Source organism: Corvus moneduloides, chromosome 3, assembly GCF_009650955.1.
Source record: "Corvus moneduloides isolate bCorMon1 chromosome 3, bCorMon1.pri, whole genome shotgun sequence".
In the NCBI taxonomy this organism is placed as follows: Eukaryota; Metazoa; Chordata; class Aves; order Passeriformes; family Corvidae; genus Corvus; species Corvus moneduloides.
The window spans coordinates 56,284,786-56,310,875 of NC_045478.1; the positions used below are offsets into that span (position 1 = coordinate 56,284,786).

General features: G+C 40.7%; 1 protein-coding gene and 1 long non-coding RNA gene across 8 annotated transcripts in view; one reads left to right on the forward strand and one right to left on the reverse strand.

Annotated features, from left to right (window-relative positions):
• ECHDC1 (ethylmalonyl-CoA decarboxylase 1) overlaps positions 1–18,569 on the reverse strand; it is a 45,015-nt gene extending 26,446 nt beyond the window's left edge. Inside the window, exons 1-3 of one of the 7 annotated variants that reach the window (XM_032101620.1) lie at positions 18,491–18,569; positions 9,615–9,836; positions 4,658–4,800 (exon numbers count right to left, since the gene is read on the reverse strand). In XM_032101620.1, the coding sequence (XP_031957511.1) occupies positions 4,658–4,800; positions 9,615–9,834 (363 nt within the window). In that variant the 5' untranslated portion in view covers positions 9,835–9,836; positions 18,491–18,569. Of the gene's footprint in view, positions 1–1,599; positions 1,771–4,657; positions 4,801–9,614; positions 9,837–17,022; positions 17,157–17,288; positions 17,389–17,695; positions 17,845–18,490 lie in introns of those variants that run through there. The other 6 variants (XM_032101621.1, XM_032101623.1, XM_032101624.1 and 3 more) reach the window with 6 other exon arrangements.
• LOC116440669 lies at positions 18,515–21,370 on the forward strand. The gene is made up of 3 exons (XR_004238726.1): positions 18,515–18,604; positions 18,713–18,775; positions 20,756–21,370. It is a non-coding gene; the product is annotated as an uncharacterized LOC116440669 (long non-coding RNA).
• The last annotated feature ends 4,720 nt before the right edge of the window (positions 21,371–26,090 follow it).

The window sequence follows — 26,090 nt, forward strand, 5'->3', positions numbered from 1 at the left end:
GTTCATGTTGCCTAAATTCTAGCCCAACCCTACTATGCACTAATAGAAAATCTAGCACAAATCGGGTTAAAATAAATAAAAGCAGAACTCAATTGATTTATATAAATTTCAGTTATAATTAAGCCACTGCTAAAGTAATTGCAATACTGAATTTCTATGTTGTGAAATTTTAGCCTTTCTTCTTAATTTCCTCTTCTCACTTCAAGTTGAACACCCATAAATCTGAGTTTTTAAACTCTGTACAAAGTCATAGTGTGCTGCATACTTTTTACTGTTCCAAATCCATAAAGTTTTAGACAAGATACAATTTACCACTTTAATCTTTTATTGTTTGGGCCAAAAGCATTTCAGCTAAAAAAATCAACAAACCAAACCACAAAACACCAAAATAAATAAAAAACCAAACCGGAAATAAGATCCTTCTTATCTCTCTCATCCTGTTTTACATCTCTTTGCAATCAATAGTGAAAAAGACACAATCATTTCCTTCTAATCCAGTACAAGAACTAAAGGGTTCCAAATAAAATATGTTCAAAACAAATATTTCTTCCTACAGCATGTAGTTAAAATGTGGAACACTTGGCAGCAGGACATTACACCCTCTACACAAATCCAAGAACAACTACATAAAATCACAACAGGAACAGCAACAAAAAGTTATTACATAGAAGGCAACACCTCTAGCTCTAGAAGTCTTAGTCACAAGTTGCTGGGGGCTAAGAAAATATTTTGAGGCAAAATCATTATCTATCTGCCTTCCCTGTTATTATACTCTTTCTCAGACATCTAGCATTAATCAGGAACTTGTCAAACAACTGGTCTAAATGATCCAGAATCACCACGTTCATATGCATACTGAACTGAACCACACATACTATTTATCCCAGATTAAATAAAAAAATTATGTTTGGACACTGTAGAAATAAAAAACCAGTAGGTAACAATTTCAACACATCTTTCAAATAATAAATTAAGAAAAAAAAATCCAAGCAGACCAAACCCAACATCTCTTTACTGGAATTTACTAATTTCTAAAGCACAACTTTACAGAGCTTGGCAAGTTAGAGAATCTGCCTGAATTAAAAGCCTCTGACTCATACCTCAGGGAAAGAAAAGATATGTATTAAGTCTACAGTACATCTTTGGAATAGGACCTTGACATAATAGTAGACCAATTTCAGGTGACTTATTGTCCATTTAGTCATGTATTCCTAAGAGCTACTCTGCCCAAAGCCAAGCAGCATTATGATGTTTAGGCACAGATCTCTGGCAGAAGCAAATGCCATGACAATTGCTACACTAGAACCAGTGTATTTGGTTTTACTACACTAAAGGCCTGCTTGAAAATTTTAGCACATGTTGATTTATAAAGAGGCTTTGAGTTATCACTGTAGCCATCTCCTACATCCCCTAAGAACAGTAGCAATATTTCCATTCCAAATTAAAGACCATTCAAATCCTTCATGATAGCTGCCTTAGTAGCTAAGTTCAAAACCCACACAAACATACAAGGTACCAGTTCTCAGACACAGACTTGCACAATTCCCATATTACAACTTTCAGGATGAAGCTGCACAAAAGTTCTTCAAAGAACATAACTTTTCACTTCCTCACAGCAGAATCCTTGCATTCAAACTGGCCTTCTCAATGCATGACAAAATCCAAAATGGTAATTAAAGATTCATTCCAGAACAGACCAATTGGAAAAATACATTTATGTCTGAGCAGACAAAAATAAAAGTCTTCCTTCTCTCAGGTGGTAGAGAGATTACTGTGTATCCCAGGGAAAAAATGCCTGCACAGAAAACAAACAAAATCACAATTGCTTGGGTTCTGGCAAATAAACCCTTCAAAACCTCCTGGTAAGAAAAATATGGCTACTATTCAGATAAAATACTCTGACTAAGAGGTGTTCACTGCAGTCTAGTGGAATAATTGTATTTTCAGCTCTAATACTGTTCTTGACGTAAGAAGACATCTCAAAAGCAGAAAGGGAGGTAAAATGCAGTTGAAAGCACTACATATGGAAAAAAAGGATTAATAGCTTGCAGTGGGCCTAGGAGAGGCAGGGAAGAAGAAAGTCACCTTCATAAAGTAGAAAACTGTAACACTGGCTCTTATTGCTGCAAGAGTTTCAAATCCATTTTCACTACAGATAGAACAATATTTCCAGATCATCTCCAACTGCTCCAAAGTCCTCCCTTCAAAGTTTATGCTTGGGAACCTCTGTCCTAGCTAGACAGGGACCAAGGGAAGCAAAATTCTCCTTTATGCTTCTTCCTCTAAGCTGTTGTTTCAAGAGCCATTCTTGCTTTTAAGCTAGCCAGCTTTTCAAGTCTTACTCCAGAATGAAGTTCTTGCTCTGGGAACCAGGCTTACAAAGATAGAAAGAAAACAATTTTTTTTTTTACTTAAACTGCACCATTCATTTGCCTTCTGTGATTTGGGTATGTAATGTTAGCACTCAGAAAAGAAAAACGGGCAGGGGACCTAGGTTTCCTTCAGAGTTAGGAACAACTGAACATGGGAGAAGGAAGACAAAGAAAGAAGAAAAGAATGAAGTGGAAGAGGAGGACAAAGAGCCACTAGGGGGCACGAAAATCCTTCAGCATTCTTGGCCATTATTCTGCCTATTCTGCACCACAGGGAAAAGCAAACTGTACTGAAAATTATGAAAAATACAGTCTTCCCTCGACCAACTGGTTGGATAAAATAAAAGTGTTTCCTGCAATTACTAAAAGCTATGGGCTAAATCAGCCTTAAAAAAATAATATAAAGGAAAGCTCAGTTGTTTGAGCATGGTGCTAATGATGACAAGGTTATGGGTTCAATCTATTCACTTAAAAGTTGGACTCGATCATCCCTGTGGGTCCCTTCCAACTCAGAATATTCTCTGATACTGTGAAAGACATACCAGGTCAGGCATATTCTTTTTTTTTTTTTTTTTTTTTGCCTTAGAGATGCCTGTGGACAGAAAACTTAACCTGAAACCAGACAAAACTCTCCTATCTGCATCAAGTTAGAGAGAAGAGTTCTGTAAGACTAAAGAACAGCAAATACTATTCCACATTCTATTAAAGCTTTATTTAATAAGGACTATTAAATCCCACCAAACAGATGGTTTAGGAGCTATTACAAAGAAACTCTCAGTAAAAGATAAATAGCTTGAACTCCCCAAAGGAAATAGAAAAGCAACTATGTTGAACTATGCTTGGAGCACTACTGGTGACTCCTAGGCTTTCATTTCAATACTAGCATGAGAACTAGATTCTGTGCAGAGAATTCTCAAAAAGGTATAACTAACACATATACATTTCATTTTGCCCAGTATATCGAACCTAATCCTTGCAAGAGCCCTCTCTGCCACTGCAGTGGCTCCAAGTAATTTGTATAAGCATAGAGAGAGAATACTAAATGTATGGAAGCAGAATCACTGAGATTTACTGAATGCAGAACTCTGGAGGAAAGCCTAGACTGCAGATAAGAAAAGAACTGGCCTTTCTTGGTTTCAGCTCCTTTTTTGTTGGTATAATGCTCAAAGAAGTTGAGAATTGCAGATTAAATTTTTTTAGAAATCAATTTAGAAAAAATCACATATGCATCTGTATTTTTAAAATTACCAGTGCTTATAAAATATCCAAATGAAAGCTTCCTCCAAATCCATTTATATCTATAAAGCATGACATTTCTCTATTAAGAAAAGCATCTCTCTCATGGTGTTCCAGAATGGAAACAAAGCGTCCTATACCCTTTGAAAACTGGACTGTTCTATTTACTTTATCAGGCCAGAAATAAAACCTTTGTGGGGTTTATGATATTTAGTATCATCAACAGAAAAAAAAATCATCACTACAGACAAATATCAGATCAACCAGTTTTTGTGTTGATGTTCATACTGGAAGGGCCAATTAAATGGTTCGCTTGTGTGGTTAAACCCTGAAATTTGCAGTGGCCACAAAAAAGCACCAGGATGTCACTCACCGCAACTGCAAACCAGGTGTAAGAGCAGCACAGGAAGACCCTCTTCCCTGGCAGCTAAGTCCTATTTCAGACATTGCCAAGTCCACATATTAATCCACAGAAAGAACTGTAGCACATGTGAAAGTTGTCCAAATGGGTAGCACGAGCAAAAAATTGCCATCAAACGCCAACCTCTTCAACTTCGTAGTTACACACAAGACTCACCTGACTCAAGTACAGCACAAGAATTGCATCTGTTCTTCCATTTTTGCAGGTCCAAGCACAGTTTTGATAAAACAGAAACCCTTCTGTAGTAGCAGCCATGTTACTTAAATTTCTTTTTTTTTTAGAATATGAGAAATTATTACTTGTATCTGCTTCTAAAGGTCAAACTATAGAAGCACAGCTTATTTGATGTGCAAATTCGCCATATACCGCTGTAAGAAACTGAAATGACATTTTTAAAAGAAAAGGCTAAAAAGAACATGTAGTGTAGGAATTTAGAGTTATGAATCACTTACAATAACACTTAAATCATGGCTTAAAGGGGCTGACAGCATTTTTTTTTTTGACCATTAAAGCTCCATTCTGTGACTTGAATGTGAAAGTGCAGCAGAAGTGTGGTGCAACACCTCCTTCAGAAAGAATCTCAGAAAACTAATTTTTCTCCAAAACCTTCATGTGTATTAACACTTGCCTGGGAGTTGGACATTTCTTTGACAGCATTCAAATCAGATCCTGAGCAAAAGGTGTTTCCTGCACCATGGATAATAAGGCCTTTGCCATCCTTCCAGTTTTCCAGTTCAGTTACCCTCTCCTGGAGTTCTACGATCATAGTACCTGCCACAAGAGGGTGGAAACAAAATTTTTAACAGGAAATTATTATCAACATCATGGTTTTTGTTACATTTTCCACCAGCAAAACCAAGTTAGAGTTAATAAGTGATGGGCTTAAAATCACAAGGGAAAGTATCATCTTAAATCCTGCACATAATCACTGACATACAATTGTTCTTCAAGGGTGCACTTCCCAAAATTCTGAAGGATACTCTGTATGAAGGATATTTGTGTTACACTCAAAAAACTCCCAAAATAAAACAAAGAAACAAACACAAAAAAATCTAACCAATTTATTTCTGCTTGCAACTGCATACATTCAGGACACATGAATTTATACGTACCCATCCACATCTGTCCAACTAGTCATTTTGAAGTTACTGAGATTTCTCCCTACCCAAACAACTGGCAGAGAACAGAAAAGAATCACGTCCAAGGCAGGCTCAAGGCACAACCAGTCAACTTTAACAAAGGTTCCTTGCTAAAAAGACTCTCTTTACGTATATCGTCATACAGTACTAGCTTTTTATTTCTTGTTTAAATATCATATTCATTATAAAACATAATGAACAGAACATCATATTTGCTTACGTATCCTTCCTGACATGGAATACAAACTCTTGTTTCTAGGGCTCATCCTAGACAGCAGCATCTTCCACAGCAATGGAGTGTACCTCGTGCATTAATTTAAAGCTCTTCCTCTCTGAATACCTATGACTCTCTCCAATTATATACTTAAGAGAAAACAATTACAGAAACTAATTTCAGAAAGCATATACAGTTTGATGACACTCTCAGCTTTACCCTTTGACAAGAATTTAGATGGACAGGCCTACATTCTGCAGATAGAAATGTGCTTTAGGTTAATACTCTCAAGGGCTCTCCTCTGCCAACAGTGTTGCTTTTCTAACTCTACGCCTCCATGCACAGGACTCATCCTCTTCTGAAATTTCCCATTAGCTGCCAGTCCATGGGAGATTTATGTTTTCTTCCTTTTTTTTCTTCTTACAGTTCGTTATAAAGTAAGCTTCCTAGTAGCACATCAAGAGTGAACACTAAGTCCCCCTTAGGCCTGGTCTCAGTCACTGAAATAGCACATTTTGACAACATTTCTGAGGAGGCCAATTATTAAGTGGACATTACATATTATATACCAGAATAACATTGGGTTGGGGTTTTTTTTACCCACTGTCAAGTCCATACTGTGATCCTCTCAAAAATCCCAGCAGTTTTGCCAGTTGCTTTCCCTTCCATATTTATAATTTGGTTATGCTTTTTGTATGCGGCACATTACATTTGCTTTCACTGAATTTCACCCTGTTGATCTTGAGCTCTTTGTAGCAGCTAATCAAGATCACCTTGAATGCCTCTCCTCTACTCCAAAAAACAATCTTGCAAGCTCTCCTAATACGGGGTCATCTGACAATTTCAGCAGTTCACCTTCTATTTCATCATCCAAGCTAGGAATGAGAATACTGAGCAGAACTAGGCCTGCATGAGATTTTTGTGGGTCTTCACTTGAAATGCTTTTCCAGCCTGATGGCACACTCAACAACTTTTCTGCAAGTGCTGCTGTTCAAACAGGTGTGCATTAACCCTGTGGATTTCACTTATTGCGTATTTGCCTTCTTAAGTCTTCTTAACAGAAAGGTATTTGGGCTGGCATCCAAGCTATGCTAGAGTCAAATGTGGCACAACCACTGTTTGTGGTTCTTTCAATAAGCAAAGCACTGAGGTATTGAAGAGTCTTTCCACAGAGTATTCCAAGCCAAAAATCCAGCAAACTGAAAAAATGCAGGATCCATATGAGCCTGTTACATGCAATAGCAGGGGACAAGAGACACTGGCCAGAGCCTGTCCTATCCTCCTGCAAGAGGATCTTTTCCATTCCTGACAGCACTGAACTATTATTTTACCAACAGATATAGCTCCTAATGTTTGATACAATGATGAGGGCACAACACTAAAGCAAATCTTCATTCTGCCAGTCTTGGTCTTTCAGTATTTGGTACCACTGAGCTCATGCTCTTTACCAAATTAAATCTGCTTGGAATAATAATTTGTTTGCATCTTAATTATAATCTGAGAATAAATGCTTTCAAGTAAATTCTAGAAAATAAAAATTATTATCAAGATTTTCTAATTCCTACAGGCTGGCTTTCTTTTCTTTCAAATTACATTTAAGTTTAGTTCAGTGAAAGGCTGGGCTGCTGAAATTGGTTCTACCAGGCTTAAACTGACATTATTAGCATTTGTGTCCAAAGAGACCATTTCAAACAGGTGGCTATCAGATTCCAATTAAGAGCAGAAGAAAAGGCATAACGATCTCCATATATCCCCTTAGCAATTGCCAACAATTTTGTTCTGTTTTTGGTTTCATGAGTTGCTCAAGCTTAGAACAAACACAATTCCTTTGAGATAAAAAACTGCTATGTAAAGTAAATGCCTGGAAAATAGAATTCCCCTCAACAGTTTAATGATTTTTTGCAGCTTTCTAGACGGAGCATGCATGGATATATAAATTCACATCTGCCACTGTTCAGAAGCTCTGAGACACAGAATCAACAGAATTTGATGGGGAGGTGGCTGTATCTATAGGCTCTGGCTGATGAAATTAACCAGGTTCTGCTGAGGCAATTCAGGGGTAAAGCATCCCATCCTGCCCCTTGAAGAGCATTATTTAATACACAACTGAAGGCAAGGGATTAAGTTCCTGGTAGTTTCTCAGCAACTGCATTTTACAGAAGTAATGCTAAAAATTAAATTAAGATCAGTATAAATTAAGATGCCATAACATTCACTGCAGTGGCAAAGGGGCCAGCCTGACTTTGCTTCTACTCTCCCTCCCAAAAAAACAAAAGTCTCTGGCAGAGGTGTACAGCACAAAGAAGCAGTATCTCTTGAACTGACAGGGTAGGATTTTCCAGAGCAATTTTTTGTGGCTATTGCCTAGCAAAATGGAGTACAGCTCTCTACAGGGCTCTATACACTGCTGTAAAAACAGAACTGTCTGATCCCATGGCTCATTTGTTATATGCTAATGAAGATCTGCAACAAAGAGCTATTAACTTCCTCTGTGGTTTTTGTAGCCCCTCTTTTCTACTAGAGCATCTAATTCACATACACTAATAAGTTATTTTCATAGCAGTCCTGTAAGGCAAGAAGAGATTATTTTACAGACAACTAACTGAGCCAGAGAGAAAATGCCTGCTAATTTTGGGTGCTCAACTCGAGATGTGTGATATGATTGCAGCACATTAACATTATATAGAACATTGTATAGGCAAAGAACAGCTATCAGTTGCCTAAATGGCAGCTGCACCTGCTCAGCACTGCCACCAATCACTTCTGAGCCCCTCCTGCCAAGCACATAGAAAACAGAAAACATACTTGCAAGTTTCTATGAAAGTTTGATTTAACCAATTTGACTTTTATTACTCCTGATCTCCATAGAGCAGAAAACCCCAGTCTGCTCTCTCCTTTTGCTGTTACATCCCCTTTCTCATGCCCCTTTCAACTTTCACAACAAATAAGCCAAGAGTATGCAGTCTACAAGGTGTACATTGCACAGCTCTGTTTTGAGCCAAAAACAGAAACGAACCTGTAGAAAAAGGAGAAACAACAATGCAATTATGATTGTATAACAGCAAGTACACTGACAGGGAGGCATGCAGAAGGACAATCTCTATCCTAACATCTTTTAGCTACAACTTCCTAAGTTAGGTAATGATTTTATACCTGAATTTTTTAAGGGAAACAAGAGAATGCAGACACATCTAGGTGCATTATCACCAGTTCTGCTGCTCTCTTAGGTTCCTTTCAGCTAACAATCACTAGTGGGAAGAGTAGATTGACATTCTTCATGCAAAGGGCACACTTTGCTAGTGTGTTGCAAAATGTTTGCTCACAGCAAAGGAACAGTGAGAACTGGGCAGGAAGACAGAACAGCAACAAAGAATTTAGCAAGATGACACAAATGTATCCATTTCAAAATGTTAACAGATAAAGACATTCTTACAGTAAAGGCTTATGCACAGCTCCAGCTCAGGCAGATTCACACCCTGAACCTGTGCCTGTGCCACTCACAACTGAAGAGAATGACATAAATTGAAATAATCTAGAAAATTAAAAGACAGCAAATAAGAACAAAAACCTCTCATAATACAAGATTAATGAAATAGGGCACTTGGTTTTGATAGCTAAGTATTCTCCAGTGTAAAAGCACATTAAATAGATCACTGACCTGCAACGGCTGAGAATACCCAGCTCATCTGATCTTTAGTTAACCAATCACTGATATTTAAGACATAAGGCAAATGAAGAAGAAATGGACGCCACAGTTTGAGTGAGTGGAAAAGACCAAACTACAGAAGTTTAAGGCACAGGGAAGGCTTTATCTAAAGAACCAAGAAGTAAACTCAGTCTTTCTTTCTACATCACCTATGAAAGAGAGGTGGCATCTTCTCATCCCCACAAAAATGCCATCCATGTTTCCAGACGACAAAATGAGAGGAGATGCAAGAAAGAGCACAGTGACAGAATTGTGCTAACACTTAAACAACACAGGGAGAAGCACATTCTGCAAGACAGTCCCTGAGTCATTGAGAATTTCATGGATTCTTACAACATTTATAGCAAAGTTACTACACAGAACAGTGGACATTTGCTGCATATCTGAATAAAACTTACACATTTATTCTTTTAACTAAGGCATGGAAAGGCAGAGTGTTTCACTTTCTTTAGGCAAAATGTCAAAATGGGTAACTGAACAAGAGAAAAAACAAAACCAACCAGCAATCCCATCGACTAATTAATACCTGTAAAGGCATTCATTAGCTTTGGGTTATTCAAAGTAAGTATTCCAATGCCATTGTCTTCTTTGGAAAGGTTGACGGATCCACCAGAAAACTGTTGAAGTTTCTTCTTTACCAATTCTTCCTCATAGCCATGAGCACCATTATACAGTGACAACCATCTCTGTTGTAGTATCCTTTTCTTTGTAGTCTGAAGTAAGTTCTTCCACAGAGGAAGGGCCATTTCTGGAAATACAGGGGGTGAGGGGAAAAAAAATCAGGAAATTTCCTTTGTAATCCAGTCCTCTGAGAAAGAGGGAAGTATGACAGCAGAAACTAATATAAAGGTGATACAATCATAACTGTTGACAAAAATCACTCCAAACTATATTTGCAAAAAATCTCAGTTTCAATCTACCCCCACAAAGTTAACAGGAGTTTTATGAAGTGATTTTAGTAGATAAGCCAGATATGAGCACCTTTTAAAATATTTCCTTATAAAATTTACCAAAGAAGTATTTGTGTGCAGAACACAGAAGGCTCAAGAACTATAGGAAGACACTTACGTATTCCACTAGACCAATTTACTCTGTATTAACCTTCCAAACCCTCCTTTTCCCTTCCCTCTAAAAAAATACCAAGACCCCCAAACACCACACCTGTAACAGAGAAAAAATCCTATCAAATCCCACAGCCTTCAGTATCCAGATATCCTGCTTTTCTGTAAGCAGGTATTAGAGCAAGACCTTCCCACGAGAAATACTTAAGAAACATAAAAATTAGGAACTGAAGATCATTCTTACATTGAAGTCTGTTCCCCATCACCTAATTCCATTAACACAGTTGTCACACTCCATCTTAAAACTAGTCTGCCTAGCCCCTGCTTTCTGCTATCTGCTTTTCCCAGTCATCCCAGTAGCACTTTGAGTTGATCTGTTTTGGGCACAGAATCTGTGTAGTACTCCAAAGAATGAGAAGTCTGAAACAGTATTATGCATTAAGCACCATACTTGCCTTTTATACAGGTAATAATACTTGTAAATTATTTCTGTGTACCAGTATACCCATGGCTTATTCCTCTGCTATTTCCACTCTGCAGTGTTATGACTGTAGATCAGGAAATAACAAGAAAGTACTTATCATATATTACTCTTCATCTGCATCTCTGCCTTAATTTATTGACTTTGGAAAAGGGTCTGCAGGAGAAAGTGGTTTACAAGTGACTTAAAAGAAACTGGGTAAAGCCTGAACTGGAAACAGCTGATCCGGAAATAAAGTCATCTTAGAAACCAATCAGAGTGGGAATCAAAAGAACCCCCACAAGACATGGAAAAAGGCTTGTTATTTTGCAATTTGATACAGTAGTCCTACCTTTACCCCAACCTCCTTTTTAATGGGCTTGGCCATTCAGAAGACAAGGTATATGATCATTTTTTTGGTAACTGGGAAAAGACCTTCTTTGTTTCTGAATCATATTTGGCAGAAACAAGATACCTTCAAAATTGGCAAGCAGCTGTTGGAAAGTTTTTCCAAGGTGAACTCAGAACACAAACACATTCACTGAGACAGAATTTGGTGACAGCTATATTGTATGCTCTGTTCAGGGCATCTTACAGTTTACAGACTCAACATTTTTGAAAACATTTATTATATACACATGATCAAGTAAATGCATATTAAAAACCACACACCATTAGCTCCTAATGAAAAAAGTGAGCAGCCCTGTCAGGTGAACACTTATTTTGTCACTGGCTGTACCATCCTACACTAAACTTGAAAATGCCTCTGTTGGTGCAGGTATAGTCTTCATTCAAAGGGAGGAGGAGTTTGCAGAGCAACCACACTATGGGATGTGAAGGAATATGCAGCAATACCAGGCAACTGTGAAGAGCCATCTATGCCAGTAGATTCATACCCCTCCTGCCAAATTGCACCCACCAATACAACAGGATCTCATCACAAGCTCAACACAAAGAAACTAGTAAGGCCTACACAAATCTATGCATTATAAGGTCATCTACACTGGAAAACATAGAGAGATGATTTTTTAATATCCTATTGACATACAAGGCTTTGATCTGTCACGATGAACTTTTCCGAAGTGCAAAACTAATAAAACTAATTACAAAATTTAATCAAGTTTAAAATCTCATTGAACACAAGATTCATTACTACATAAAAAACATTCCCCAACTGCTGCTGCACCCAAACACTCCATCTATGCACATTCTAATATTCTGCAACACTTCAGCCACCACCTTTCAGAGCTTTAAAGTTTTATTTAAACAGTGAAAATGGGTTTCTAAAGCTCATTTCTCCACTAATTGATTCTTTTTATATTCAGGTTCTCAAAAGAGAGACAGCCTTCCCTTTTCTCTGAAACATCAGTAGTCATTCCTCAGCATATATTAATGCAATAAAACTTTCCATCCAACTACTAGTTTTCACTCAGAAGAGAACAAACATTAAATACATGGACAGTGCAGGCTTTCCTTGCAAAGTGCACCTTGAACAATCAGCTCCCAATTTTTAATTAATACAAAGTGTCCCCAATTCTCATAAGAAAACAGACAAGCTGGAATTCTCTAGGAAGCCCTGACAACTGGCTTGAAAGCAAAGAGGAGGGGGAAAAAAAGGCTGCTCTGCTAACTTAACCCCTTGCTGACTTAAACTTTTTTCATGACTTTTATAACTACTGAATTTCTCACAACAAGAAATATACTGAGCAAAACAAACTTAAGATATGGAAATTTTATTCCAATGAAAAAGGAGTCTGTCATTTTCAACTGCGTGGTTATATGCATTAACAGCTCTTTAATATTATCACTATGGTAATAAAGAACAGCAGCAAGTGAGGGATTAGAAAACAAATTGGACACCACTGCCTGCTGATCATGACTCATGATTAATGACTCATGCAAGGTATAATCTTTGAATTATTTTCTTTATAACCATCTCCTACAGTACCAGTCAGTGCCCAGTACTTTTTTTAAATAAAAATAAGATTATTTTAACAGCTCAGTCTGACTGAGCTAACCACTGAGGAAAAGCATATTTAAGCTAGAGTTCTCTCAGTCTAAAGGGATTTCTGCTGACATCTGACAAACAACATCCGAAATTTCAATCCGTACAGAACACCCACAATCCATTGCATGACTGAGATTGATTATTTTTGCATTTTGCATGAAAGCAGTCAGAAAGAGATGTTGCAGTAATACTTACAATGTTGTAGGACCAGCCAAGAGGTATTTATTAACACTAAAATTTTCAGATTTTCAGTTTAATATAATCACATCTATTTATACATACTTACAGAAATGGAGTCTTAGTCTAATTTTAAAAAGGCAACATGCTATACCCATTAACATCTGAGCAAATATAGTTTATGCACAGTTCCTACAATGAAAAAAAAGAAAAACCTGACAGTACAGGAATAAGTGGTCAATTAGCATCTTTTAAATGTTTTAAGTGCTATAGCTTTACATATCACTGGTGTCACCTAAGAGAGAAGCCAACAGTGTGGACATCAATAGTTGTTCATTCCACAGTTATTGCACCTCTTATATCAAACAACAGTTTAAATCCCATTTGGCACTCAAGTGGTTTTGTAACACCCTTGCCTGTGGGGTAGCCGACTGGGTTAATATGAACACATCTAATGCCAGCATTTCAGTACAAAGGATTTAATGACACACCTTATGCAAGACCAGTACATGTATCTACATGCAGACACTCACAATATATGTATTTTTATGCATGCAGATGTATCAGAGGCCTTCCGACAGCCTCTGGTAACTGCCTAGTTAAAATTCACACCTCACAATGTTAATAAAACATAGTAATAATAGGGATAATACCAACATCAGTACTCCCTAACTGAGCAGATTCATTGGGAAATTGCTGAATCTTGAACAAGGGTATTTGCCCTGGCCATTTACCACCACTCTGTTGCAACCCAAATTTTTCTCGTAACACATGATGCATCAAACAGCAACCTCCAGCAATGCTTCCAGTTGCAATTGTCACAGAACATAAAGATATCTTGCCAAAGCAAAGGGTAAGGGCTGTAGATAGCAACTTTCTAGACGGGTAGAAGAACTGAGACAAACCAGAGAACTGAATCTTGGGAGCTGTACGTTCAAACAAGAAGCACTGTACAACACAGCAAGTTAAAACAGCAAGTTAAAATACATGAACAGGGAAAATTCCAGTTCAAAAATGGTGTCTGAATTATTGACACAAGTCAGGGAAAAAGAAAATGGGGAAAAAAGATGCAGAGATGTGTTTTCAATACATCAGGGAAATAAGCATGCCCTTTCATCTGGGGCAGGATGTGACAGGTGTGATGTGCAGATATAGATACTGGAAAAAAACCCCATCAGCTGAATTTCTGGGTTTGGATGAAGGTATACTGAGATTAAGCATAACAGAAATAAAGGCATTCAACAGACAAAATCCACAAAAGAAATCTCAGGGATGAGAAAATATTTAAATGGCATTAAAAAAACTATTAGAAAGGCACTTTTGTGACACTGCCAAAGGCATCAAGGTCACTTGGTCTTGGAAGAACAAGAAAACCTGACTTGATGAAGACCTTTGGCAGCTGCAATTTCAGCGACAAGCACCGAAGTGCAAAGACAGGGAAGCAGGGTTAGAAGATGTGAACTGATGATAATGATATGATTCACAAGACAACCCTGTGTGGGTGTCTTACCAGTCACTTTAGAAGGCATTCACGTGTACTAGGGAGCAGTGACCATGACTAGCAGATGTTCCTGCAGCGGCCAATGAATGGAAAGCAAGTGGTGCCCTGCTACTGAGGGCTGGCACAACTGACCCTATAGCATGAAAGCAGATGAAAAAGCACAGTGATGGAGAAACAAAGCACAAAAATAGTCCATCTGTATAAAAAACAACAAAAAAAAAGTAGGTTGAAAATAAATGAAAATAACAGCAACTGACTGTAACTGGGGACAGTGGGCTGGTGGTGATTATGGGGGGGGGAAAAAAATTCTAGTGTTGGACAAAGAGAAGAGATTCAAAAACAAAAAGAGGCCAGCTTGGTCTCACAGTGAAGAGTAGTCACTAGACCCTGTCTTCAGACACAAGAAACGTGTAGTAGGGAGGACTCACACACAGGATTACTCTGTTGCTTGTCACCACCCCTCACCTGAAGGTTACAGAGCCCTCCATCTACCTCACCCACTTATCTATCTCTCTCTACTTTCCTTCCACGATGCGTGGGTTAGGTTAACTTAAACACCTTGTCCAACAGGTTCTCCCACTCATAATTACCAGATGAAGCAAGCTGAGGGCAATCACCTCTCTAGCTGGCTTTCCCACTGCTGAAAGCAAACAGTGAGCAGATCTTAAGCATGCTAAGGGATCAGCAGCAGAAAACCTACTGACAAAACATGATTTACAAATACAGAAACTAAACAAAGCTGAGAAGGTGAGGAAATTCTGCCTCCCCAACTAGGGGACTGATCCCTTATGCCTTTCTCAAAATGTCGTGGCTCTCAAACTTGCTGAGCCCTGTTCAAATTGTTAGTATATTGTCACTGGTACTTGCACTGTAGACAAATTAGATGGGATCAACAGTCCCTCCAGTTCAGCAAGAATTTACTTTAAAAGCCCTCTGACTCCTTTAAAAACAGGCTTTAAAAGTAGCTGGTATTATAAAAGAGAAGTTTTTAGTATCTGTATTACTGTTGAGAGAGCAAATTATTTGGGCCTCCTAGTTTCTAGATGTTAGCACTAGAAACAATGTTTATTCATCCAGAAGCAGAGAGAACAAGAAGTGAGAACATGTCCAAATTAACTAACTGAGATGGATCAAATAATGTATCTGTGAAATAGAAATAAACGAAGAGAAAGAAAAATCTTTTAACACTGTAAGTAAAAGCCCCTCTTGTCTGTGGTTTCAGTTTTAAGCTGGCTGACCATTTACACCTCATTTCTGCTTTTATCACTCTTTTTTTTCTTGTTATTTTCATTGTTTCTGAGCAGCCAAATTCTGGGGATAGCAAGCTATGGTTTTCCAAATTACTTGTTCTTTGTTTAGTTTTGTATTTTTTAATGATCCCTGCAGGCTAGAGTTTAGATGTGAATTGTCTCTCTGTCCCTAAACAATTACATTCTCTTTTAATCACATTTTAATTATTTTGAAGAACAGTAAACAAATCGTAAAGAAACGTACTGAAGTTCACAGAAAAATAATGGCATTTAAGGATGCAAAACAGCTGACAAAGGAAGCTTTTCCATAAATACAGATGACACTACCTAGAAACATTTGATTTTGGTCCCACGGTGAGTAAAAGATCTTGAGTTTCACAGCAGAGGGCAAGAATACATTATCTTCTGCAAAACGCACTCAGGCCCTTTATTTTTCAATGCTTTGATCTGAAGAGGTTCTCTTCACACCTGTCATCAAAGGACCTTTTGCAGCAGTGACAGAAAACTCTTTTAAGTACATTGCCCACTAGGTATGTTTTAGAGACCTATAAGATGAGCAGATGCACAACTTCACAGGAACGGAAACAACCACAACCAACCCACCATTTGCCTTTTGGTCACCAAATCCTAAATCATAAAAGCATGAATTCAATTCTAGCTGTAACCACAAATACTGATGCTTTCCCAATGATTGCCTTGAAAAGGGTAAGTTTTGTAATCAAGAAGTGTTCTGAATTCAACTTAATACACTGTTCTTTGCTATTGCTCTCCTTACCACCACCACCACCATCACCCACAAACGCTCCTGCCGACATCAGCAAAACCATATCCTGAATTGTCCACGATTCTCCTGTCCCCCTGTAACAGCACTGGGAACTAGCAGGACTGGGAACTAGCAGCACTACACCAGGACTGCCTGTCACCTGCTTCCTTGGCTCCACACACTGAATTTCGGAAAGCAGTGGCAACCTCCCTGCACGGTATCACCCTGGGAAAAATGTGAAGACTCAAGGGACCGAGGGGTGGAAGCTACTTCCCCATCCCCAGCATCCACTTCTTGCTGCTGACCTTGTGCGATGCCAAAATCCCGACCAGTGCGCTGTTGCACCTGGTCTGACCTAAGGAAGCTTTTCTAACACTTTTTTTTTTTTAATTAAACAAAATGACTTATGTTAGCTCAACCGTCGAGGCATGGCTCAGCGCCGAGCAGGGCAGAAGTGGGCAGTGACCGGCTGTTCCCAAAGCGAGACCCGAGGTGTCAGGGCTAAGCAAAAGCACCGGCGACCTCTCCAGCACCATCTGGACGAAACCACCTCGCCTCTGCCCCGGGCACCCCGAGGCCTGGCGGGGACCAGGGCGCCCCGCCGCCGGACCCCTCGTCAGCCCCGTTCCCCCGCAGAGGCCCCCTTTTCCCCAGAGAGCCGCGGGCGGCCGGGCGCTGACCTGGCCCGGGCGCTGACCTGGCCCGGGCACTGACCTGGCCCCGGCACTGACCGGGCCCGGGCGCTGACCTGGCCCCGGCACTGACCGGGCCCCGGCGCCGGCGGAGCAGCGGAGGCGGGCGGTGCGGCGGGGAAAGGGCCCCGCCGGGAACCGCTGCTGCGGCCTCCGGGCCGGGCCCGCAGCCGCCTGCCCGCGCCCTGGGCTCAGTGGTATCGGGGCAGTCCCGGGCCGAGCTAAGGGAATTTAAAGCTTATTGAGCCCTGGGAGCTGACTTGGGGCTGGCAGAAAAGGTCTCCATACCACATCCATAGAGGGGTGACCCCAAGCACCGAGAGCTCTGCCTAAATTTGCGTCGTTTGCCGCAGACGATGATTGTTATCTCCTAGGTTGCTAAACACTACGTAAGCAGGTCGTCATTATTGTTGTTTCCTGCACCGATCGCCTCCATCTCTGAAAACCAAGCCCTGTGTTTCTATCCAAGTCAGTGTAATTAAAGATCCTTGTTTCTCGGGTGTCTCAGGACACGGTCTCGCCTCAGGTCGCTCAGCCGGGATCCGAATCGCTGCCGGGGGGATCCAGCCTGCAGCGGCGGGGCCCCCACTTGCTCTGGCTGGTGTTGCGCAGCAGGCAGAAGAGATGTTAGCTCCCTGTCCACGTCCCCACAAGTAGAGACTTGGGCTCCCCATTTTCACATCCATCTATTTTACCTGTCAGCCTAAGTGGGAACTCTTTCCCGCTGTCCTGCTCCTGGCCGTTGTGCCTCCCCGGCTCCAGGTGCCGCTCACCTGTACCCAGCTCTGGCAGCTGGGCCAAAGTGCTGAGCGAACTACCCTTGCATCAAACTGTAATTGTGTAAACTTGAGGCTGGCATAACGTGGCATTGTCACACACAGCCCTGCCCTCGGTTTCCTTCCTTGGAAAAACAAATGCCAGCATCCAGATCAAGGGAAATAAATAGTTTCAATGAAGATCGCTCAGTGCTTTGCATATTCAAAGCGATATGCTATGAGCCAGTCTTTCTCTCTGTGTCCTTGTTAGTACACATACATAAGATGAGTCTGTTTTAAGTATTTGTACCATGGCTGAAAAATGCATCTGGAAATACATCTTCTCCACCTCTATTAAAGCTGTTTTTCAACCCACCTATCAATACAGATGTTCAAAAGTTGGCTTAGTTGATTAAAAATTATGATTGAATATGTAGAGGATTTCAATTAACCATATATTTGGAAAAACGAAATTTTTGCAAGCTGAACAGATACTTTCAACTTTGTGTTGTTCAGAAAATCGAGAATATGAAATATTCAGGTCCCAGGCAGTGCTATCTTTATACAATAGAAGGATACATTTCCTTATTACAGCACTTCCAGTGTAAGCAGAAATATTGCAGCAGGCAGGCTTGCCTCTTATTTTCCTCTTGGGTTCACAAAGAATTTTTCCAGTAGGATTCAGCCCTGCATTTGTGTCCGGAAAACCTCAGTAACGAGTGAAGCAGCTCTCACCAGGTCCTGCTGCAAGGCCTTGTCCTCTTTCGGAGCGGAGCGATGCCCAGGCACGTCCCAGTTCGGTCAGAAGCAGAGGAGGGCGACGGCGGCTGGAAGCTCGTGGTTTTCCAGGTAACATATTGCCACCTAGCAGCGCTTGGTGGAAGTAGCACAAACCGGACCGGCAGATCCGTAAACCAGTTTGCCTCATTTTTGGTTTCATTGCCTTGTGCCATATAGGACATGATGATAAGACTAGGATGCACTCAGAGTGAAGAATGAGGACTGTAGGAAAATGAACAGGTGAGTGGGATCATCATCAAAAACAGACACTAAAGACCAGACAGGCTGTAACTTTCAGCAGGACGGTGACTTGTCCCTGCATATTTGACTAAACAATAAGAGAGAAAAAGAAAGAAGAGAGAAAAAATGTACAATCCTGAAAAGTTGCTTATTCTTATTCTTGCAAATAATTCCACTGATTTCAACAACACTTTCTCCTTGCATTGCTGAAGCAGTACTGACCTAGGAGAGTCAGGTCACCACCTGAATTATAGAGAATGTGCCCCTTCCCTGTCGCTGACCCAGAAGCTGGCAACAATGTATTGGCTAAAAGAGCAATGCTTCACTTTCAAATTCAAGGCTGCCAGACTGAAATATTGAATTCCAATAGATACAGAGCTTCTGGGTGCTATTTTTACAAATTCCTTTCAGAGCAATGGAACAAATAGATGACAGATCTGGGCTTAGGTCTCAGGAATTATTGGATACTAACCAACACATAACCCCACAGTCAGTTCATAAAGGGTCGCTTGACTGTAATTTTTAGGAGGCAAATATCATCAACTCTGTATGGAAATGTGGCAGGCTAAAGGATGGTGTAACATATACTCCAAAGACTAGACCCACAGAAAAATGCAGACACATGCATTCTATTCCTAAATTTCTGAAATCTTTCTAAAATTTAGATTTCTGGATCCAAAATCAGTGGTATTCAGTTTCTCCTTACAACCTAACCCTAGAGGCTCCCAAATCCCATGGGTGCCTGACAGCTGTGATTCATGGGAAGAGACAATTTATATCAGGTTAGCTAACAAGACCACCACCCCAGCTGTCTCTCCTGTCCTCACTGCAGATATCTGAAATACCCCAGAGCTGCCGCAGCTTTCTAAATGCAGCCCCGCATGCCACGTTACATTTGGTTTGAATTTGTTAGGCAGGGGCTGGCTGGAGACAGGGCAGTCACCGTGAGTATCTCAGAACTGCAGCCTTATCAGTACTTGTATGTCAGCTCGTCCTCCACTTCATGCACCAAAGCCAGTGTGCGAGACTGGGGTTATTTCTCACACGATATTCGATCACTGGATGTGTCTGCAAAGGGCTCAGCTCTTCCCAGGTAGCTCCATACCCATCCTATCGCCATGTGTGATTTTATGTTCTCTGTCCATGTTATTTAAGAATCTCCTCCTGCAGAGCTGAATCCGAGCTCCAGCAAGGTATGTCTGGAAGATGAGGTAAAAGAAACACCTGCCTCTGTAGCACAGCATGGGAAGTGTCACCCATGCCCTCTTCTGCCAAAGCAAACCAGCTCATTTCTCTGGGGGAGGTGCTCTGATCAGGAGGCTGTGGTGTATTCTTGGGAAGCTGAGGGAAAGGAGCCCTGGCCCCTGTGCCAAAAGCTGTTTCTCTTGATAAAGCATAATGAAATATTCATCAGGCCAGAGAGCAGGAGAGAGGTTCAGCATGGCCACAGCTTGGTGCTTGCTCACACTCTCAGTGACTCAGCAAATACTGAGGTATTTAAACATTAATAGCTACTTAAGTTAGCATATGACTCTATGGTCTCGAAGGTCTTTTCCAACCTAAACTGTTCCATGTTTCCGTGCCATATAGGGCAACTTGAACAGGTAGGATGAAGTGTGTTCTTGCTCTGCAAAGTCCTGTCTGGTTGCAGCTCACCATGGGAAGAGTGGGCTCGGTGCAACCAAAAAGGGCCATCAGGCCCCTGCCACGTGCTCTCACCTTTCACTTCACCAACACTGTAATTTGATTAGATACTAATTTTCTGATAGAAAATATATACAGTACAAAAATATGCTTGTGTGTGGTGTACCATCCTACACAGGATAAGATCTGGTTTCACAAGACAAAATACCAGCCCACTTCCACTGAGAGGTGGTGGTCCCACACTTCTTCCTTCTCCTTCCTGGGTGTGAGAACCAAGGGTGAGCCAGCGGAGCTCACAAACTGGCAGGAGACTTTTAGTTTCTCTTTTGATTCCAGGGCTAAGGACCAGCTTGGCTTGCTGCTGGTGGAGCCTGAGGGACACAAAGCAGGGGAAAGAAGATGGAGGAAACTAAAGGAGGAAGACTATCCTGTTTTAGCAGCACTGAGTTATCAAATGGGCTCAGTTGTATTATTAGTTCTGACTCTCCCAATGGCTCTCAGGGCTTTGCCGATTTGAGGGGAGGAAGTGGGTTAGAAATACATGGCCCGGGGCAAAGCTGAGAGGTGCATGACTGGGTCCCCCTGTTTTGAGGGGACAGCCAGCCACTGGGACAGGCTAATTGTACTGGAAAACTCCACCCTAAATCTCTTTGAAGATCTGCCTTTCTTTCCTTCACTTCCTTAGGCCTCTTTTGCTACTCTGTTCCATAAAACTTTCAGGAAAAAAATGCATCCTTTTCTCCAAGAGCATTTGAATCACACCAAAGTAGGCCAGGTGATAATTGCGCACCACATTGTAGTGCTGCTTAAATGTCAGATGTTAATTAAAGCCTTTCCTGAAAATGGGTCATTAATTAGGGCAAATGCAGCCATTCTTTATGGATTCTAACTAATCTGTGAGTAAAAGCATTATTTCAACATCGGTATTGAAATTGTTAATTTTTATTTGTCTGAGGTGTGTTTGTTATTGAAAGAAAAACAAGTGAAAAAAATTATAACTCCTTGAACTTATTGTTCTTTCTTTTAAAGACAGTTTTACATAAATATTTTGGCACAAGAATATTCATGCATACACACATTGCAATAGGAACATTTCAGTATTAGGTCCAGATGTCTCTAGCAGTTGTATAACCTTGGTAGGAATGCTTAAATGCTGTAGATATTAAATACAGCTCTGACCTGCAAAAACAGCCTGTTGTGGCACTTCACTTGTGTCTTTCTGTTCTTAAGAAAATGGCACCATCTGCATGAATAATGGTACACCAAAATGTTTGCTAACTCAGGGCCAAAAAGTACGGCATGTGTTTCCTTTGAAACTTTTCTGAACAACTGGGAATTATTGAGGAGAATCATAGTATTGATAAAGGATCTAAGTGTTCAAGAGTTAAGATATATATCCAAGCCTTACAGCTTAACCATCTTGCTTTTTGTCACTTTGGCCTGGATTCAGCAAAGCAATTAAGCCCCTAAATAGCACCATTGATTTCTGTGACACATAAGCAGTTGGTTAAATCAGGCCCATTCTGCCTGCCAAAGCGCATTCCTTCTTGCCTCCCAGTGTATTAGAGATTTTGGAAGAGCAGTTCCAGTTATTATCAGTAGCTGTAACATGAAATCATGGTCTACACTGGCATTTCTGTGCCTAGATACCTCTGCAGGAGGTCCATGTATGAGAAACTGTGCAGAGATCTGGCTGAAGATTTTAGTCTTTCGTGGCAGCACTGCCACACTTCCACAAAACATGTGGTTGAGCACACTGCTGCAGACACCATCCATTGAAAGATCTTCATCATCACAGCAGCTACATCTCTGCAGCTATAGCAGAGTGGCTGGTGGAGCCTGAGGGACACAAAGCAGGGGAAAGAAGATGGAAGAAACTAGAGGAGGAAGACCATCCTGTTTTAGCAGCACTGAGTTATCAAATGGGCTCAGTTGTATTATTAGTTCTGACTCTCCCAATGACACTCAGGGCTTTGCCAATTTGGGGAGAGGAAGTGGGTTAGAAATACACGGCCCAGGGCAAAGCTGAGAGGTGCATGACTGGGTCCTCCTGTTTTGAGGGGACAGCCAGTCAGGAGACAAACCCTTGATACAGGAGTGACCTCTTGAAGTCTGGCCATTGCAAAGAAACCCCTGTATCTGCCATGCCAGAGAAGTGACTGTTGTACATGGAGACCATGAGGCGGTGGGGGCACAAGTCCTGCAGCCATTTTGGGCACTGGGACGTGGGTGAGTGACACACTGACCACCAGATTCCCAGCTCCAGTTCCTATGGTTGCTGGTCACAGAAACACTAAATTGACGTTGTTTTTGTTTAACACATTGTTCTAGTTCCCCTTTTCACGTGAAGAGAGTGGTTCCAGGTAAAATGGAAAATGCTGTGCTGTGATGATTGTTGCTAAATGAGAAGAACTGGAATATTTTCAGGTACCTCCTTTTTAAGGTAGAACTATCCCCTGCTCTCATCTGCCATTTTGTTCCTATTTGATCTTTCCTGGTCATCACTACTTTTCACTCATGATATTTTTCTAGTTCACACTTTATAGAGAAAGAAGAAATTGTGAGAATTAAGTGGTGGAAGGAGGTGCAGATCATTCCTTTTTAAAAGCAGAGATGGTTTTATTTTTCTCAAGTACATGTTACATAAGTGTATCACTTGCACAGCTGAAATATTTCAGAAGACGGATAATGAGGTTGTCAGCTGGGTCGGGGAGAGCTGCCTGCTGAATCCTGTGACTCCAGGTTCACCACAGCTACTGGACTTTATATGGGAAAGTTGACCAGCTTAGAGCTTATCATGTAGTAGCCAACATTAAATAGAAGCATAAAGCATGTGAAAATACTGTAATGGTAAAAGGGGTAATTAAAAAGAGAAGCTTCTGACTGTCACTGGAGATTTCGTGGTATTAAATCTGGATATTTTAATAATATTAAAGAAGGTTTGATGGCTCTGATAATGTCTCTGAAATAGTTAATTTAGACTAAATTAATTTATAGCTAAATGTTAGTGTTTTTTAACTATTGCAAAAAGCTGGGTTTGTATATTTCTTTGTTTTTACAGAAAAAAAAAATCTACTATTCTTAAGACCTTTAAACATTAATGAGGCCCTGCACTTCTCCTCATTGAAAACATAATCCTGTACAGATGTAATGTTCTAACTCACTTCTCTTTTTAACAGTTTCAAAATTTACTGCTTTTGTGGTTTAGTTCAAAGCTAAAAGCAAATGCAGAGAAGTTTGGAAGCAAAATAAACCTCTAGGGATTTTTGTTATGTACTGATGCTTCCTGTCCTGCCCCATTTACCTCTGTCAACAGAAGGCAACAGGACAAACAGCATACAAAACCCCTCAGTTAAGTGTTTGGGGTTTTTTAAAATAAATAAATCCAGCCTGAAGTAACACCTAACATAAATAACACTGGACTATTGATGTCTCTGAGTTACCTTATTGGTCACGCTATGTTTTCATTAGCAGTGCAGTCAAATCTTATTTTATTTAACTTGATCTAGATAGGTGTATGTTGCCAGCTGGCCTGAAGAAACAGGGGTGCAAAATCCCTGGACTATCAAAGGTAACCAGGGGACGGCAGTCTGGAGTCAGCGTAAGTGTAAATTTATAGGATCTGTGTCCCTGAAGCAGGGCTGCTCCTGCTTGCATTGGCTGTGCATAATCTGGTTGTACAGTCAGACAGCTTTATTTCAGGACTGATGCGGAGCACATCTGAAAATATGGCCAGCCTACCCTGACAAGGAGGAGCATAAAGAAATGAACACTTTGCCAGTTTTATCATATCTCTTACCACCTCTCAGATACATGTGAATAAAATAGAATTTGGAATATTAAAAAAGCCCGAATCTCTACAGAATTCCTGCAGAATTCCTTTCTGCTTTCTGGTGCTTCAACATGTACTTCCCAGCAATACACAAGAAAACAACGGGTACAAGCTTTTAACTGCTGAATCAAGTGAATGAATCACAGTTAATAATTTATTTAATGCACACAAATTTATTTTTCTATTCCTATAAAGCTGGTGATGAGGTACCATGTCATCATTTCCAGAGGTGCTTAGGATTTCTGTTGGTCTTCTCTTTACACTTGTTAGCCAGGATGCACCAATCAGCTCAGAGGGCAGCTGGCCCGTGTGTGTGTGTGTGTGTGTTAAAGGGGAGTCTCCTGCCTTTCCCTTTACCTGCCCTTCCCCTTTGCAGAATGAGGGATGGATGACTAGACAGACATTCTCTATAGTGTGTTTTCTAACAGTAGGTACTGGTATTATTGTTCGTCAAAAGTCATCAGACATTTGTGGCCATATGGTGTGCTGTGTAGTATTCCATTTGCTGTTTCTCATCCAAGCAGGAAGAGATCGGTAGCAGCATGATCAAATGTTGGAAAAGAACAGCAACAAACCAACAAACAAACAAACAAAACCCAAAACAAACAAAAAAAAGCACTGCAAGCAAAAATAGAAGAAATTAATCTTTCTACAGACTTGACACAAAGGTGTTGCATGGTGTATTAGCCTCACTTCAAGCCCTAGGTGGTTAAAATCCTGCCTGGGGCCCTGGCACCCAATCTGTCTGCAACTGTTTGGGAGTCTCAGAACAGTTACCATGCTGCAAGTGTCATTAAGGAAGGATTAGGCAACTAGAGAAAAGGTGAACCTGTTGCATACAGGTAGAACTTTATAAAATGAAGGCCCTGTTGCCTTTGTAAAATCATGGCTCAGGCCTGTTACTTCTGCTAGAGAAGGACCATGGGAAAGAGGCGTAGCTGAATTAGAGGTAGAAAAACATGCTGCGTGATTATCGTGCGTTCACCCAGTGGTGTTTGGTTGAATTAAGCTTGTTGTGCTTTAAAACTGTGTAAACAGCTAAGAAACTATAAAAGACACTGTGTGGTGTTAAAGATAAGTTTTCTGCCTTCTGAACGGAGTTGGTGTGTGTGATTCGTGAGTGTTGCGTCCGTCTCAACTGCAACGTGAACCAAGAGATTTGTCTGAACACAGTGCACAAGACACGCTCTGTCTGTCACCTGCTGGATCACAGCAAGGTCAGAGTACCCCATAAGTAGCATTAGCACTCATGTATTTATGCCACTCCACTCTCTTTCTTTATTGCTCTCTTGGTGCACCTCAGCTGTTTGTCAAACAGCTACAACAACAAATCCTTACCAAGTAGAAGAGAGGCTGAAATACCACGGAAATGCATGTGGTACAGGTCTTGGAGAGGAAGGTGGAAAAAAAAATTCCACCAAAAATGCAGGGGTGGCTGGCTGATCTCATCTCTTGGTGGACTCCAGTGCAGCTGACTCGTGGGTCCCTGCAGTAGCCCCTGGCTCCAGCTACTGCCCTGACTCAGTCAGAACCAGGACTAACTTCTGGCTGAGCCACTGCTTCTCACAAAGGTTTCTCAGAAGAGATAAAGGCTTTTTCCATGCTGTGACTAAAAATCTGTCCTGTTGTAACTCGTAAAGCCTTTGTCAATACAAGGTAATGTGAATAAGCTCCTCCACACTAGAAAATAGAATAGCCTCAGAACATTTATTTCAAGAGACTTTTTTCAGGACTCTTCTTTTGTCAAACATGAAAAATAAGAAGTAGAAAACACTAGAAGTGATTCTCCAAAATTTTTTCTGTATTAGCTGCCATGTGAGCTTATTCCTCTTCCTACTG